General features: G+C 34.5%; 1 protein-coding gene and 1 pseudogene across 1 annotated transcript; both read left to right on the forward strand.

Moving 5' to 3' along the window:
- The first annotated feature begins 11,012 nt into the window (after nucleotides 1–11,012).
- LOC126588728 (V-type proton ATPase subunit c1-like) lies at nucleotides 11,013–12,561 on the forward strand. The gene is made up of 3 exons (XM_050253833.1): nucleotides 11,013–11,202; nucleotides 11,310–11,595; nucleotides 12,129–12,561. Exons 1-3 carry the CDS (start codon nucleotides 11,121–11,123, stop codon nucleotides 12,259–12,261), a joined length of 501 nt encoding a protein of 166 aa, XP_050109790.1. The 5' UTR covers nucleotides 11,013–11,120; the 3' UTR covers nucleotides 12,262–12,561.
- Nucleotides 12,562–15,773: 3,212 nt separating this feature from the next.
- On the forward strand, nucleotides 15,774–16,948 carry LOC126588705 (probable 2-oxoglutarate-dependent dioxygenase AOP1; annotated as a pseudogene).
- The last annotated feature ends 900 nt before the right edge of the window (nucleotides 16,949–17,848 follow it).

Raw genomic sequence — 17,848 nt, forward strand, 5'->3', positions numbered from 1 at the left:
TTGAAACTACAAATTTTAAGTGTAAGGTCCTCGTAATTTAACTACATGATATATACATGGTAGCTTGACCCTTTTTGTTTTGTTATATTGCATTTTTTCAGGCTTGGTTACTCAATAATTGTTCTTGTCGGCTCAGTCTGTAGATGAGCACTATGGATTTAGCTATAGTTAATTACAAATAAAACCCACTGATAATCACTCGTGAGGGTGCAATAATCATACTATTAATTAATCTGGGTACGAAGAATCGATCATGATCGGGGTGTGTTGTGGTGTTGTTACTGTCCCGTTTTGTCGTGACTACTATATATCTTCCTCCTCATCTCATGGACCCCCCACGTACTCTGAAAGCTTCATGTTATCCTTCCATTGCTCTTCTTTTCTTCTTCTTCAACTTGTCGTAAAATATTTTACTTAATTTCGTTGTCAAAGTTCAAACATTCTGACTGACTACACACCTGCCACGTTGGCCCTATTTTACAACCTCGCGCCATGTCTTGCCGCCAAATGAACGAGACGTTTCGGCTCGGCTCTCATGACTTCGTAATGCAGAGAAGCTGCATGCAAATTCACCAAAAACTCCTCAAGGCTCGAGTGTGAGTAATATTCAAAAACTCCTCAAGGCTCGAGTGTGACCGTGTGAGTAATATTGGAAAGACTGATGTATATTTAAACTAACCTAAATAATAGATTAATTTTAACCGAATTAAACTCGCAAGCGCACGAATCAATTGTAGTAATATATGCAAATACAAGGTCGATCCCACAAGAATTGCTTTAACACCAATTTAACCAATTAATCAATAATTGAACAAACAAGGATTGATTGAATTAAATAATTGAGTAATTGATTAAGACTAAAATTAACAAGAAAAATAAAAGACAATTAATTAAAACAAACACACGATACAAGAAGAAATTGAGAAACAATGGAAGTCTAAGGTTATGAATCCACCAACAACAACCCTATTTACTTTTCCTAAAGCCAACTACTATCCAACTATCATGCCAATGTTAAAGGTTGTTCTTTCTAAGGTATGAATTAATCCGTGATCAGGCATCAACTCTTGTATCTCTACATGATAATTATATCTTATTGGTTAGGCATACAATTAAACACATAACAACCCATTAAGCATAGAAGAATCAAGTCAACCAAGTAGGACTAGCTTGAAATTGGTCATCCTCACTAGTTTGTCTACTCTTCTTAATCTTAGTTCCAATAAACCTAATTGATTGGTCATCCTCATAGATTTATCTAAATATCTAGTTGCAAAATTCCCAAAGGTGATCAGTCATTAGAAACTCGAACCTAGAATAAAATACCCACAAAGATTATGAATATAACATGGCATATAATCAGATAATAATTAACAAAGTACTTCGCAAATATTCGTGTCATGGCTTCATCATAAACCTTAGAAAATAACTTAGTTACATATAGAAATAAAAATAAAAGAAAGATAGAACCCGGGCTCCATGGCAAAGCACGTCCCTAAGCTCTTCTTCACAAATTACAGAGATGGTGAATGGTAGTATGGTGTAGGTGATATGGGTTATGCGTGGGTTATGTAGAGAGAGCTTAGGGCACCTTATTTATACTAGAAAAACCCTAAAAGGTATGTGAGAAACTCTCCTAAAACAAAACAAACTCCTAAACAATTAATGACACAAACTAGGAAAGAATCCTTCTTGGCTTGGGAAACATGTCATCTGTCTTGCACGCCAGTTTTGGGATTGATTTATTTCTGGAAAATTCTGTAAAAATATGGGAAACGTAGCTTTATCTCTTATCTTTCCAACCATATGTCGCACACCACTAGGAAAATCGGGAAAGCCTTCAAATCTTCATTCTCCTACAGCTGTGCAGTTCTGACTGTAAAACAACTGTTGCGGGATTGATTTGTGAAACTGGAATGAATGGCTCCATGAAAAATTATGAAATTCAGACAAAACGATCTTCAGCCTCTTAGCTTCATTCTCCAATTGGCCATGCATCAAAACTCCTCCGGAAAGTCGAATTATCAGCAAAAACGTCATGCATACGCAGATTGGCTGAAACAGAGAAAATGAAAGTAATAAGGTTCTTTTATAATAAATTCCTTAACAAAACATAGGGATAAATGATATGAAAATATGATAAATAATGCACCTATCAAAGACAGTACTAGCATTCATTCTATTTATGTGCAGCACCTTATTTACTTCTTGCTATTGACGCATTTTACAAATTTTATGTAAGAAAAATTCAGTTTCTTAATTATTATTTAAAGATTATTTGTAAAAAAGTTTTTTTTTTGAATTAGAGATTGTTTAGACATATATATATATATATATATATATATATATATATATATAGATGATTAAACGGTCTCCGATATAATTTATAATTTATAGAGATGATCTTTAAAAGAGAATTAAGGAAATGTATAGTTTTGATTATGAACTACTTTATACGAAAAAAAATACATTAATCGCATGAGTGGACAAAGTGGTGCACTCCATGAGATCATGGACCGAGCCACCTCTAGCTCAGAGGGAGCGGATGCCCTCACTCATTTTTTTTGGGTGGAAAAAATGCACATAATGCATATAGCAATCTCACGTGATAGAGTTGTTTGGGCTATGAAATTTTTGATAAATCGATTGAGAAATTGATTGGAGGATTAATGGATGAGTAATAACAGGTTATTTTTATAGAGATATTTGATGGTATTGGTAATTAAGAAAGTGTGTCAACTAATATTGTAATATATTGTATAAAAAACCTTATCAGTTAGTATTTTGTTTAGTAAATTCTTAAGCTTTTTAATTCGTGACTTTGTTGTCTGAGGATGTTGCCATCCATATAAATATCTGGCTTCGTCTCTGCATGAGATGGATGCAAGTATTTTCCATATTAGAAGGGCATTTTGATCTTTAAATTGGTATTTCACTTCCATTTAGGGGTTGCAAATGATTTTATGTCTTTGTGGACAAGTATTTTGGAGAAGGAATTGAGTGGAAAAAGAAGAGAAAACGTATAGTGAGGAGAACAATCGAAGCAACCAACGTGTGACACCGTCTGTGGACGGTGGATGGGTTTTTTTTTGTTTGCACTACTTTACGTAGAAGATAAACAAAGCAAAGCAAACATACATAAATATATATTTCCTAAAGACTAAAGAGTAAAGACCAGCTGCTTTTGTTTACCAAAAATAAAATAAAAATAGACCACAAGTCCAACTGGGTCAAGTAAGTACCATTTCCGTGAAAAACTCATGTACTCGTAATTTTTGTAGATTTTTGATAGAGTAATGCTAGGAAGACTAAATTTACAAACTAAATGATATGTCACCAATAGGAATAAGCACGTTTATCAATGTTTAAGTAATCAACCAATCATCAACTTCCATGTTCTTTAGTTTTCAAAACTTTGTCTCCAAATTTAATCTCCCTAACATTACCCTTCTTGATTTATGTTCATAGTCTTTATTAATTAAAGCCCGTTAAAGTTAATAAATTAAGTTTATGGGTTGGTCAATTGTTCCGCGGGGTGATCATTATCATGCGTGTTATATATATATATATATATATATATATATATATATATATATATATATATATATATATACGGTCTAATAAATTTATATACGGGGCATCGATCTCATCTTGATCATCATAATCATCGTGTAGGTTGATTGTATGATTTGGTTAAGGCATTTGGACGACTAAAATGATATGGAATAACAAAGATGCTTACGAGTACGGCAACTATATATATAGTATGTATATAAGGGACATTCTACAGTACTAATTAAAATAAAGTGTACGTGGTATCCCTTGTGAATAAATTACATTATAATCTCAAAAGTTTACTGTCTAAATGTTACATAGTAATGGTGAACTATAGAATTAATGATGTTATTTATTATACTTATCAGCTTTGATTGGTAGAAATTGAAAAATATTATAGTATACAATTATCCGTGGACGGTATCATCGTTATTCATCTTAATTTCACACTTAATGATATTACAATATTACATTAATATTTAATGTAAGAATTACAAGGATTGTAAACTTACACTTTATGATAATAAGATTAACACAAAATGACACTGTCATGATTATAACGAGATTGATTTTATCGTTTGTTGTGAATGTCATATTACATCATATATATATATATATATATATATATATATATATATATGTGTGTGTGTGTGTGTGTGTGTGTGTGTGTGTCTGTGTGTTCAAACAATTAACAGGAACGTAGACAACCGATATTCCCCAAACCGGCAGTAGCGAGTACGAGTTAGGATCCTGGCGTACGCCATCTAGAGATTTAAGCGGTCCTTGCAGTACTGTAGTGCATGCATGTTTAGTCACAATAATTTTGATAGTGTGAGAGCGAGGTGTAGATTCTAGAAAATGATCGCTTCAGTGCGGTATCTCCCATGGACCAAACAAGTACGTACGTGGTTTCATCTCCTTGTTTGTTGATCGAAATCATTAGTTGAGAACTAACAACAACTCATCATCGATGGCCTTCTTTCAAAGATACTTTAATCTTTGAGAAATTTTTATGGTCTAATTTGGACTACTTTCTGCCAGAAACATCGATTTTTCTGAGAATTAAACTCACAATCTTATCCCACTAAATCCTTTTAGTTATTCATAGGTTGAAAAAGCAAAATTGATCTGATTTATTGCTTATATTATAATATATATATATATATATATATATATATATATATATATATATATATAGTGTTTTTTTCTTGACATGTTAAATAATCAAAGTCGATTATGATTTCAGTATTTGATCATTGTATATGTTTAGGGAAACTTAATTCCAATATATACTTGATCAATATGTGAAAAAAGACTTCCGCAATTCAATGATTAATTTCAATACATCAGTTTTGTGTATCTAAATAGCATTATTATTTCTATATAAATTTGAAATTGGAGCAACTTTATAGCGTGGAGCAACATTGCAGGCATATAACAGTTAAAAGGCCACACAGCGGGGTGTGTGTGTTGAAAACTTGATCACTTTGATGCAAAATCATGAATAATTTACTAAATAGGAACAAAACATGTTGCACGTTTGATGAGGCTAAGAACAGATGGAAATCATTTGTTCTTCTATTTCTGTAAGTTCTTACAAGGGAGAAAGGTGAGATAAGGCTACATGATAATTAGAGTATATATCGTGAACACGGAAAATTTCAGAAATTTCGATGTCTACAATATCATGTGTTGAAAGAATAGAAATGAAAAAATATAAAGGAAAAAAGTTACTTTTTTTTTTTCAACTATTATTGTTTGCTGCAGGAAAAAGTGAATTTTGGATTTGGTGGCTGAGTTTATGATACTCAAATGCAATGAATTTGGCCAAGGAGAATAGTTGATCGGCTTTTTGCTCTTATAAATGGTTCACGTTTTATAGTACAGTGAAATTGTGAAAAAATATCTTACACCGGAAGTTATAAAAACGGTGCATGTGATTATAAGAAGATTATTCATCTCATATTAGCCATGTTTTTACGGTGACTTCTTAACTTCCTTAAATTATATAGTGTAGTAGAAGAGGTGATCTGTCGGAGGGTAAGTACGTAAATGTGAAAGAAAAGACGTGGCAATTAGGTAAACTAAAATCCCGAAGGGCAAGCTTATCTCTATTAATCTCTATTAATTAATGAACCCTCTTTGTCAATCAAAAAGGGTGAAAAAACTACTTAGTCTTCTATCACACTTAAAAAAATGATGGGCAATAATGTAATTTCATAGGTTCAAATTTTACTGTTTTTTATTGAGACTTCACCTACGTATGATGTTAAAATACCTCCAATATTTGAAAAAAAAAACCTCTCACTCCCCCCACGTTCTCTCTCCTCCTCTCTACTTCTCATTTTCTAAAAAAATGTGTTCATACATACAAAGTATGTAGGTAAATGCTAGTACCTATTATATCAGCTTTAAATCAGTTAAAGGCTCAGAGCTGTGGCTCATTGAAGAAAATGAAGTGGAGGGTGGTGAATTGTGATATGGACGTGCAGTCCACGTAGGACGGTGATGGTCGGCCGTGGCCTCCAATCATGCGGCTGACCGCATCATTGAACTCCCTGTGGTCCCCGGCATAACATGGCTTTTCCGTCCCTAAATAACCCTTCCTCTCCATAGGTTCTTACTAGCTAGATGGGACGGCGAGCGAACTTAAGAATCTCTCTCCCCATCTAGTGGTTGAGTTATCAAACTGCTTGATAGTTATTTACGCGTGTATAGTCGATCACTATTGAAAGCCATTTATATGATTTGAGATATTGTCACGGTTGCATGGTTACCAAAAATAAGTGTATTTAATACATCTAGTTTACGAGGTATTGAATGCAATGGTCATGCTATTGCGACATTATCCAAAGCCAATAGTCACTGTCATGTCAAAAGGTTAAACACATAATTGTACATAACTTTCGAACGTCAACAAATATTACATCATGATAGAAGTAAATTTCTCTTGTAGTTTATACGTGGTCTTACTTTCTATCATGAGGTGTTTTTCACACACACTTTTCAGCTTCTCATTCACTCCTCTTGATTTCTAGTCATCGGATTCAATATATAAACGAATACAACGATCAAGATTAAACAAGGTGTGTGAAAGGCTAAAAAAGATATGTGTTTATCGTTTCCCTTTCTATTTTACTATCATGAAATTTCCAATTATCAGCTTTTAGTACCCAAAGTGTTTTTGTGTCACTTTCTTACTCAAATATTTTATTTTTTTGGTACTTTCATACATCCGTTAGCTATCGACTATTTGCTAAGTCTTCCTTTTACCTATGACATGACATGCCTTTGAGCTGCCCAGAAGTTTATTTTTGGTGAGGCAACTTAAAGAAAAAAAATTTGGAAGACAGAAGGCCTAAGTAAAAATTTTAGGAGACCGAAGGTTTCCATGTCATCAGTTAATAGAGAATTTAACGAATAGACTTAACAGATTTATGAAAGTGGTAAATAAATAAATAAAATCCACGTTTGGGGCACAAAAGAGACGCAAAAAAAAAAAAACTTTTACTAAATGCTGAATTAGAAAGTTCAAGATAGTAATATGAAAATTATTCTACTTTCCAACAAAGAGTTAGGCCATTAGGCTCATTCGAACTATAAAAGTATGTTGATGAGTTAAACTTGATTTAACCAAAAGTTGCAAACACAAAAATGAAAAAGCTAGCTGTGTTGCTTCAAAGGAAAAAAAAAAAAAAAAAAAAAAAGCTAGCTGTGTCGAAAATGTGACTGTTAGGGTTAGCGTAACCAGCAAAAGGAGATTCTTGGGGGTCCTATTAGGATCTTTTAGACCTTTTTGACATCGACCACCCTCCAAACTTTCTCTCTCAAGTCTCAACCTCAGAATTACAACTTACCCTTTACGAATTATGTTTTGAAATCATGTCTTCTTTCTAATATATGGTTTTCATGGCGGTTGGTGAAGAGAAATATCCATGAGTTTTGTCAATTAATAATTAATTACTAATTACACATAACAAGTAGTAGAGACTTTATCATCACTCTCTCTTTATTTTGAGGTGTGAAACACAAGGTTCCTTCAGGGACATGGATCATCATTGCATTTGTTATAGCAACTAACTATAAGTTCTAATTAACATTTTATTTAAAAAATATATATATTACTTCTAGGCTCTAAGACCATAGAGGCTATAATTACAACGAACAATTCTTAGATCCTAATTGATGGAATTTGTTTGTACCTTTTCTAGAATATTTGTGAGTGGAAAAGGTTGAATTAAAACGTGTATTTTGTCATTTATATGAGGTGATGATTGATAATGCAAATTAGAGTGGGTATATCCTGTGGCTAATTTATATAAGCATGTATATATGATCATATTTGAAAAGAAAAAAAAACGAAGTTAGGGACATGATACGGAGATTGTATCATGGATCAATGTTTTCTAAAATGGTAGTGAACTGGAAATATTGTAGTTATGCAGGTTTTGTTATTGGAATCATTGTCATAGAAAGATAGAGAAGAGTGTTGGAGACTCATGGTGTGTGTGTCAATGAAGTAACAATGAAACAGACTGAAAAAAAGAAGGGGAAAAGAGCATAAAGCAATGGTAGTACAGACTTTCTATGATGTCTGAGCGATTGAATTGGTAACATTAATTCATGAGAAATGGTATTGGCACATGTGCTGCTAAGTGTTATATTTGAATTGGTTCACTGTAGACATCTTTTTCCTCATTTTTTTTCCCTTATTCAATAAATGTCGTACGTGAGATTTGAACTCTGAACCTGTTTAGTAACACTCAATATATAGTGGTTGCATGTGAGATTTGAACTCAGAACCTCTTTCAACTGGGTAAGAGTGATGATATTGATAAATAGGTTATCATCTTGAACAGGAACTCTCTAGAGGATTGAGAAAGGATTGGAATAGATGCCATGATGTGCAACGGGGTTAGCTGAGGGGTCCTCTGCAAGCAGCAGCAGCAGCACATATAGCTGTGAAAATGAGAGCTTTCTAAGGTTTCAATGAAGAGTCCAAGTCGAATCGATGATGATGATGATGGCAGTGATGATAATGCGTCAATAGAATAGACTTGTTAGATTGGTTGCTTGTATTGCACAGACATGCCTCTTCTGGTTCTAGATACATTTTGCCCCTGATTAGACATGTTGATTTGTGCTTGTTTTTTTGTCAAAAAAAGGTCTAATATATTCTTGCTCTCTAGCTCTTACCTCTTTTTCCCTTAGAAAACTTTTTCTAGTCACATTATTTTCTGCAAATAGATGCAAATAAGGTAACAATAACAAAAAGAAAATTTAATTTTCTGAAATCATGGCAAAGTTTAATTAAAGGGTTTTCAAATGCAATGGAAGGGGACTGATCACCAAAGGGTATGGAAAGGATCATAGAAATTATTACACTTCACACACTGCTGTCAAAGTAATGTCACTCAGATTCCAAATACCACTAATAGTTATTTTCTTTTCCCTTTTTCCGGTTATGTTTTTATCAGCTTAAATCCTTCAACTGATATGCAGGCCACACCTGCCCCATTAGGGTTTCTGAAACCCTAGACCTGTAAACATCTTCTGGAAGTAATAAAATGATCAGATAGCCAATAATCATAAGAAATTCATAATGCTGTTGGGAAAAACAGATAATAGTAAGCTTTCTTTCAGGGTTAGGAAATAATGTATTTTTCTACACTACAACAAGTTGTTTTAGGCAGAAATATGATGAAAGAGGAAGAGCTTTTTAATGTATAATCACAATGCATTCAATGTTCAGCATTGCACGGTTGTTTTAATCCATCAAACCAGTCATAATTATTTGACTTTAAACTGAGTCATTAAAGAAGCAAGAAGATGAAAATAAAAGGTAATGGTACTTGTGAGCATGAACATAATGGTGGTTTTGCTCATTGTTTCCATAACAAACATGAAGCAACAAAAATGTCTAAATACAATTTCCAAATTTTATTTCCAACACGACGATAAAAAAAATATATACCGTTCCCAATTTATTAATTGTCCTCTTGTGTGTGAGTGATCATTGCTAATTGTAATACATGTGAGTCTTATAATGAGTATCACATATACTAGTGACTAAAATCTTACATACACACGAATCAGCCTAGCATTCTCTTAAATTTAAACGTATGTTAATGCCACTTTCTTTCTTTCTTTCTTTTCGTTATTTCCCCTTAATCTGTTAAATGATTAAAGAAGTAATTGCATATTTTTGCCATAGAGTTAATTTCACTTTACCCTAAAGTATTAAAAAAAATGGGAGCATTTTTGCTCACCATCATAAACTATGGTGTATGCTCACCATACACCTAATTAATTGACACGTGTCATTTCACTTAACTCTAGTTAACTTTCATATTAAATGTTAGTTTTTCAATTTTGAAAAAAATTACCAAGATTAAGTGAAATGACACATGTCAATTGATTAGGTGTATGGTAAGCATACACCATAGTTTATGGTGGTGAGCAAAAATGCTCCCAAAAAAAATAGCATATTTAGGATTTTGTGTTTAATATCGACTTGAATTAGATAACGTATTATGAATGTTGAATGAAGAAATAAATGCCTGCTTTCATATATTGTCCAAGTTAAAGATAGAATATTAATTACTGATGAAGAAAAATTATCCTTTCTAATTTTACAGTATTGGACTTACAAAAAATAAACACGACTATTCCATCTTCTACGTTGACATCCATTTATTCATTTGAAATGCATTGAACTTAATGAGTTATTTAATCCAAACAGATCTTGGACATCAAACTAGGCCTTAGACGTGTTTAAAAAAGTTGCATTACCAATCCCGACGTTATGATTTGGTGCAATGTTATTGTTGAAAATAAGTCCCATATTAATGAGAGAAGGAACCGTACATGGGTTTATAATGCTACAATGTTAGAGTTACTCCTCCTATTGCCAATTGGTATTATGGTTGAATCTTAATTTTCTTCATGGTATTAGAGCATTCTATGTCTGAAGCCAAACGGCCAACACGTGCCTGACTTCATCCCATTGTGTTGTTCGCTTATTTGGCTTAAAAATTTGTCACACGTGAGGGGGATTGTTGAATGAATCCAAAATGATGAGAAAATAGATCTTGCATGAATTTATAAGTAAGTTGGACTGCTTCTTATATTGTCAAATTATTTTACAGTGTAACATTAACTTTACATAGCTTGATCAATGTTAACAATCTGTCAAATTGGCCGTCAATTAATCACGTGGTAAATGTGGGCACCGCGGCCTAAAAAAGCCCAAAGATAAGCCTCGTTTGGCTTGTAGTTTATGGGCTTTGTAGGTAATATGATCTAGTTACCACTCAGAGTTTTAGAAGCCCATTAAAAACCCAATGACCACGCTCTCCATTTTGTCGGGTTACCCCAACCCCCATCCATCAGTAGGCCCCACAGAAACTTCAGGGCAAGTGGCACCGCACTGTCGTAATTCGCTAGCGACAAAACTCGCGTGCGTAAATCCAAGTCTCTCTCTCTCTCTCTCTCCAATCTCCGCGATCAGAATTTCCCAAATCTGAGAAACTCCCACCCCAATCGCTAATCGGAACACGGAAAAGATGGCGCCATCCACCTTCAGCGGCGACGAAACGGCACCGTTCTTCGGCTTCCTCGGCGCGGCGGCAGCCCTCGTCTTCTCCTGTAAGTAAACAAAAAAACTCCCATCTTTCCCTCCAAATCTAACTCCGATTAAGTTTTATTTCTTCCATAAAATTGATGATTGAGAGGGGCTTTTTGGTTAAATACAGGTATGGGAGCGGCGTACGGGACGGCGAAGAGCGGCGTGGGCGTGGCATCGATGGGGGTGATGAGGCCGGAGCTGGTGATGAAGTCGATTGTTCCGGTTGTTATGGCGGGAGTGTTGGGTATCTACGGTTTGATCATTGCTGTGATTATCAGCACTGGGATTAACCCAAAGGCCAAATCTTACTACCTCTTCGATGGGTACGCCCACCTCTCCTCCGGTCTGGCTTGTGGACTCGCCGGACTTTCCGCCGGAATGGCCATCGGCATCGTTGGCGATGCCGGTGTTAGGTAAATCTGCTTCCCTCTGTTTCATCTTCTTTGTTGGATTATGTTTTTGTGCGACTAAAGTTTTGATCTTTTGTGGATTTGGCAATAATTGTCTGTTTTGTTGTTATTCATTTGGCTTGAGAATATTTTAGAGTGCTAGAAATTTTAGCCAAGCCCTTATAGAAGAAAGACTACATTTTTACCTTGTTAGAGTGATAAAATCTCGATTGGATGTTCCACGAATTTTCTATGGGATGTTCCACGAATTTTCGATTGGATGTTCCACAAATTTTCGATTGGATGTTCCTTGTGCTTTTGTTTTCGGCTGCCATGTATCCAGTTCCACGAATTTTCGATTGGATGTTCCCTGAACTGTTAGTTTGATCCATGCTTCTGCTGCTATGCTTTTTTGGTTTTGGCTACCTGCAAGTAGTTCATTTGGATTGCTCATCGCTTTCTCCTTGTTTAATTGGTCTATTTTCTTATCTTCGACAGAGTGTCGAGTTGATCTATTCACATTAGAATGTTTGTAATGAAATCGGTTTGGTCTGCAGGGCGAACGCACAACAGCCAAAGCTTTTTGTTGGCATGATTCTGATTCTCATCTTTGCCGAAGCTTTGGCTTTGTATGGCCTGATTGTCGGTATCATCCTTTCATCCCGATCTGGACAGTCCAGAGCAGATTAGAGATACCATTGCTGTCAGCTTCCAATGTGAATGTTGTTGGCACCTTGGTTGCTCGCAGGTTTGTGACGCTCATTCACAGCGTGTAGAGTTATTCGTCTTCCGTAGGCGGGAAGAAAGATCCTTTTCCGATTGTAGAATTCCGAGTGAAGTGTCTCTGAAATAAAGCTTTTTGTTAGCTGTTTTTTCACCTTCTATTTTTTCTTCTTTTACATATTAGTTCGGTATCATGTAGAAATCGTCCACGGAACGTCGTATATGTATCTGATCATCACATTCAATGGTATTACCATCATTTGATCATTTGTACTAGGAAATGCATAATACTTCAATAACCTTTGGAAACATAATCTTACTTACCCTAGAAAGTCCTCGGTCGCCTTGATTTTTTCGGTGTTCCCAACTTAAAAATTTTGTCCCAAAAACTTCCAAGCTTACACTCGGATTGAAGTTGTGTAACCTTGAAAAAAAAATACGCAGACGAAGAATCCCACGTTTTACCACCTACCATGGCAGCAACTGGAGATTGGAGTTGATTCCGACTGAGTTTATCGCTGCCGATTTCGTGGTTGTTTGAGAGAGAGAGAGAGAGTGTGCAGCGGTGAAGAGGGAATTGATGAATTGGATATCCAAAGGCCAAATTTTAGAGAGAAAGTAGTGACGGGCGAATCGACGACTGCAGGCGACGGGGTGCTGTTGTCGACAATAACATCACAGTTCCTCTGTTTTCTCCTACAAACGTACCCAATAGGCGACACCCCCGACATCATAGAATGCCACAATGCCGAGACATTTTTTAGTGTGTCCAAAAACGGTCTGGTACACCAATGTCATAATATAACTGTTTGATTTTTTTTTCTTACACTATTTCTCACATACTTTTCACCATTCCATAATATCTTATCTCATTTTATTTCAATTCTTCACATTCTATTCTCTTCCAATAATCTTTCCTTTAATTTTTTCAGTAATTTTCAAATAGCCACCTCTTTCAATAATCTTCTAATATGTTCGAAAATCTTATTTTAATCGATTTTTTTTTATCATTAATAGCTAAAATTTAACACTTAATTTCATAAATATCACTTTTTATAAAATCTGTCAAAAATAACAAAAAAATCCACTTAAATACCCTTAAAATTAAAACCAAATAAACATAAACATAATACAAGTTCTTATAAGTGGTGGAACATACCCTTTTGAGACTAGCATCCAATATCTTCGTTAACACAAGTTATTATACAAAATTATACTATCAAAAGTTGTGATATCTCAATTTTATGGCTGTTTTGTAATTTCAGAACTCTGAACACTTCTGATTAAACACAAGGGAGTCCTTCTGATTAAACACAAAAAGGAGTCCTTCAACATGGCACTTGAATTTTGTTTTGATTCTAATAGGTGGAGTTAGAAATATATATCATTGATTTAACTTTGTACAACAATTCTTCCCTGCTGGAGCGGTTGAGTTTCTTCCTTACACCTCCCACCAGAATTTCATTGACCTCCCATGTTCAATGAGTTATAAACTAATCAGAAACTAATCTCCACAAGTTTGATACTACCAACTCTCCTTGCGGTTTCATAATTATTTAAGTGTTTTGGCTTTTATATGTAAATGGATTTTGAATTATGACGGTATTTAGGTCTATTTATTTGAGTTTCTGATATATTTGAAAGTTTTTATAAAATGTGACATTTATGAAATGGGATATTAAATTTTGGCTATTAACGATAAATACTCATTTTAATATGGTAGTTTAATTAATTAAATATATTAATTCAATTAAAATAATAAATTATGTTTGGCCTATGGTTCTTTGACCCCTCGGTTGGAGATGATTTTTTGTCAAAAGGCTATGTTTGGCCTATGGCCCTTTAGCCCATCGGTTGGAGATGATATAAAATATGGTCTGACATTGTTCATTAAAATATAATTTCTTGCAGGACTATAGGACTAAACATACCCCTTTGGCCATCCTTGAATTGGAGATGACCTAAAGTCTATTAAAAAAGTAATGAGTGTAGAGATAAAACACTGGGTTGGAAATAAAATTTCCCCAACGTAAATAAGATAAAATCAAATAAAGAAGTACCTGCAATCATAATACCATCAGAACTGATTCTTTGTTAATTGACATGAATCCGAATGCTATTAGACCACTATACAAAAGCGAGCTGAAACCCTAAAGCATTAAACCCTAAGAGCAACTCCAGCGAGGGGAGTAGCCCGATGGACCGACCATTTTTCCAACCCAATAGCCAGAGCTATGCCTATGCAGGCATGTGGATTGAAAGGGTTGGGGGGGGGGGGGCAAAGTGAGAGGCCTGGCTCAAATTGGTGGCCCGAGAGCCCGAGGCTATGTGACGTCAGCCACATTTTAAAATTAATAAAAAATGTAAAAAATTAAAAGGAATCTACAATTATTAACTCATTTATCTATCTGAAGACCAACTAACTTTTGCACGAAGACCGACCCTAAGGGCACAATTGTTGGTTATGTGTCACTGCATGAAGGACTTTTAATACAGTTAAAAAAATAAACACTTACTAGAAAACCAAAAACCATAACAAACATTCATTGCAGCTAGAAATGATCCATTGTAATCTAAAACACGCCACTTAGTACTACGGTGTAGTGGTATTCTTCTTTACTTGTAAGTAAGAGATCTGAGGTTCAACTCTCGCGAAAAACGAATTTGAACAACATTATTACTAACTTATTTTGAGGCTAAAATATTGCACGGTAATAAACAGCTCCATACCATTATTTACCACAATTTCATAAATTTTAATTATTGGTGTGCTAGAGGAGGTAAAGATAAACGAGAGAGAACATATGGTGCCTTTGACAAATAATTTTTATAGACACAAAATATTTTTTGTGCCCATCTTCAGTAAAAAAGTTGTCATTTGACCCCACTCGGCATAGTTTTCCATTACTGTTTTGTGTCTTCTTTTTTTAACATTGGGCATAATAGATGGTGCCCTCAATTAAATGGGAACTGTTTAAGCTCTTTGGTGATCAAACAGACACAACCTTTTCAATTGTGCCCTTTGTTTTGTACCCAAAGCTCATTTTTCTTGTAGTGGGGTTATAAGATTGGGTTGTCTCTTAATGAGAGAATTGTTAACGTCTAGTATATTTGAACTGCAACCTGTAAAAACTCAAATTTATTCACCAAAATCATGTTGTATCTTAGCTCTCTACATAAATAAATAAGGGGAAATAACTCATCTAGTTAGAGCAGAACAGATGGACAGATGTAAATCAGAAGTGGAATGAAGGTTGTTGCACGTACATTGGTGTGGTTCTTTATAGTAAAAATAACCTAAGCAATAAGATAACAGTTACAATTTCGTTTTACTCGTGGACCACTCTTTCTGCGTGCACAAACAAAAAATTAAAATGCAAATCATCAGTCAAAATTGGAGTGCAAACCATAAAAACCACATGCAAAAACAACAGAAAAACTATAAATATCATCGTTTGGTGTACATAGTGCATCTCAGATCGGATTATCCTCAGAGTTATGGCCTGCCAAACCTTTAAGCTTAAGCTAGCAACTGAGAAGATAAAGATGGTTTGCATGAGTACCGAAACAATGACCAAATTACTCCCAGTCGTAGATTTCTCCAAAGAGGACTGTATGAAGCCAGGGACAAGTTCTTGGCTCTCAGTCCGGGAAGAGGTTTCCAAGCTCTAGAATCTCTTGGTGGTTTCATGGCAATAATGCCCGACAAAATTTCTCTGGAGCTTCACAACACCATCTTTGGTACATTAATGAAGGACCTGTCCATGGAGGCTTGGGGATTCATAATCCTAACAACCCGGAAGAAACTCAGAAATTTACACATCATTTTTGGCCTAATGGAAACGACAAGTGATAGTGTAATGTGCATGAAATATAGTATAATGTGCTCATTTTTACCCTAATATACTTTGTTATATTTTTTGTTCAGTGATAGTGTCGATTCGTATGCAAAGGTGATGCAGGAACTAGATTATGTTGCGACAAGAATGGTATTCCAACACTATGGTGTAGAAAAGTAGCATGATGATCATATTCAAACAACTTCTCACTTTCTCCAAATTGCAAAATACAAAGAACCCAAAAAAAGCTGGAAGCAATGTGGGTCCAGTAAGTCATTCAGACAAGGATTTTAACACCATTCTTCATCAAAATCATGTCAATGGTCTTGAGATAAACACCAAAGATGACGAATGGATAATGTTTGATCCTCGGCAACCTTCATCCTTCTTATTCATAGCTAGTGACATATTTAAGGTACAAAGCAAATTTTTAACTGATAAGTAAAAATTATTATTATTTCTTGATTACATTATTCTCATTCTGATTCCAAATAGTTTAATAATTATCTTCAACTGCAATCAGATAATTCTGATTCTAACCTATTCAATTTCCAACTTCTCATCAATTTAAATCTCCCTAATCTGGTTGCAGCTTAGTACATAAGTCATAAATGTTTGAAATGGTTCTTTAACCTTTTATGACGATTATAAATCATATCATTAGAAAAGGAACTAGTTTTAGTTTACAGTATCATTAAAAACCTAAAACTAGTTTTAATTTACAATATTCATTTTTAGTCAATGCAATCTTGTGAACTTGATAGGACGATGGAGCTGGCAGAGGGTTACACTTACGCACAACCTGTGCCACCTGTCATCTGCCACTGCCATCTGCGTGCTAATTGAAGAGAAATTTTGTAGTGTATCGGAAAAATGGCTCAAGATATCAGACGTTCTAATACAATTGGTTGAAATTTTTATTAAATTTTTAATCAATCATATTGTGACACTTTATATACTAAGTTGTATTCCTAGTACATTGAAAATATCTCCTAATAGAGTCCTTATCTCTTGTTTTTGTTTAAGTGGGTTCCCTGGCATTTTGGTTGCCATTATTTGACACGCGTGAGACATAGTGCAGGATTTCAAGCATGGCCGGCTGACCATCGTATCCGGTACGTACGTATGCGTAAGTTTTTATTTACTTTTACAAATTGAATAATTGAAATAAACTCTTGATGAAAATGTGATAATGATGAAAAAATTAAACAAGAAAGGATATCATGTGCTTTAGAATGGTTTATAAGTCATATGAAGTCTCGTGCCAATGAAATAAAGACATGTGAATAAAAACTTATACATATCTTAATTTTGTTGGCACGAGATGCTACTAAACCGCTATACCCAAGTTATATAAATCCTTCTCTTTTTTTTTTTTTTTTTTTTTTTTGTCAAAATATAAATCCTTCTCTGAAACGTATACATTAGAGATCAAATAAATAATTGATGTATGCCTTAGTTTAACGTTTTAATTAATCTGAACTTGCCCAAGCCCTAAGGTACTCAGAAAAAAGATGACCTCAGAAGACACTCGAAATTAAATTTCTTTTAAGACTATGACAGTACCCTTTAACCTAACATGAATATATAACTTACAAACAAAAAAAGAATATAACGTGGCGTCAATTAAAAGGGGAGTTATGTACCGTTTTCTTTTACTTTTATTAATAAGAACTTTAACGAAAAACTTCTGGTACTATTTATTTTAATGAAAA

Source organism: Malus sylvestris, chromosome 2 (assembly GCF_916048215.2).
Source record: "Malus sylvestris chromosome 2, drMalSylv7.2, whole genome shotgun sequence".
NCBI lineage: Eukaryota > Viridiplantae > Streptophyta > Magnoliopsida > Rosales > Rosaceae > Malus > Malus sylvestris.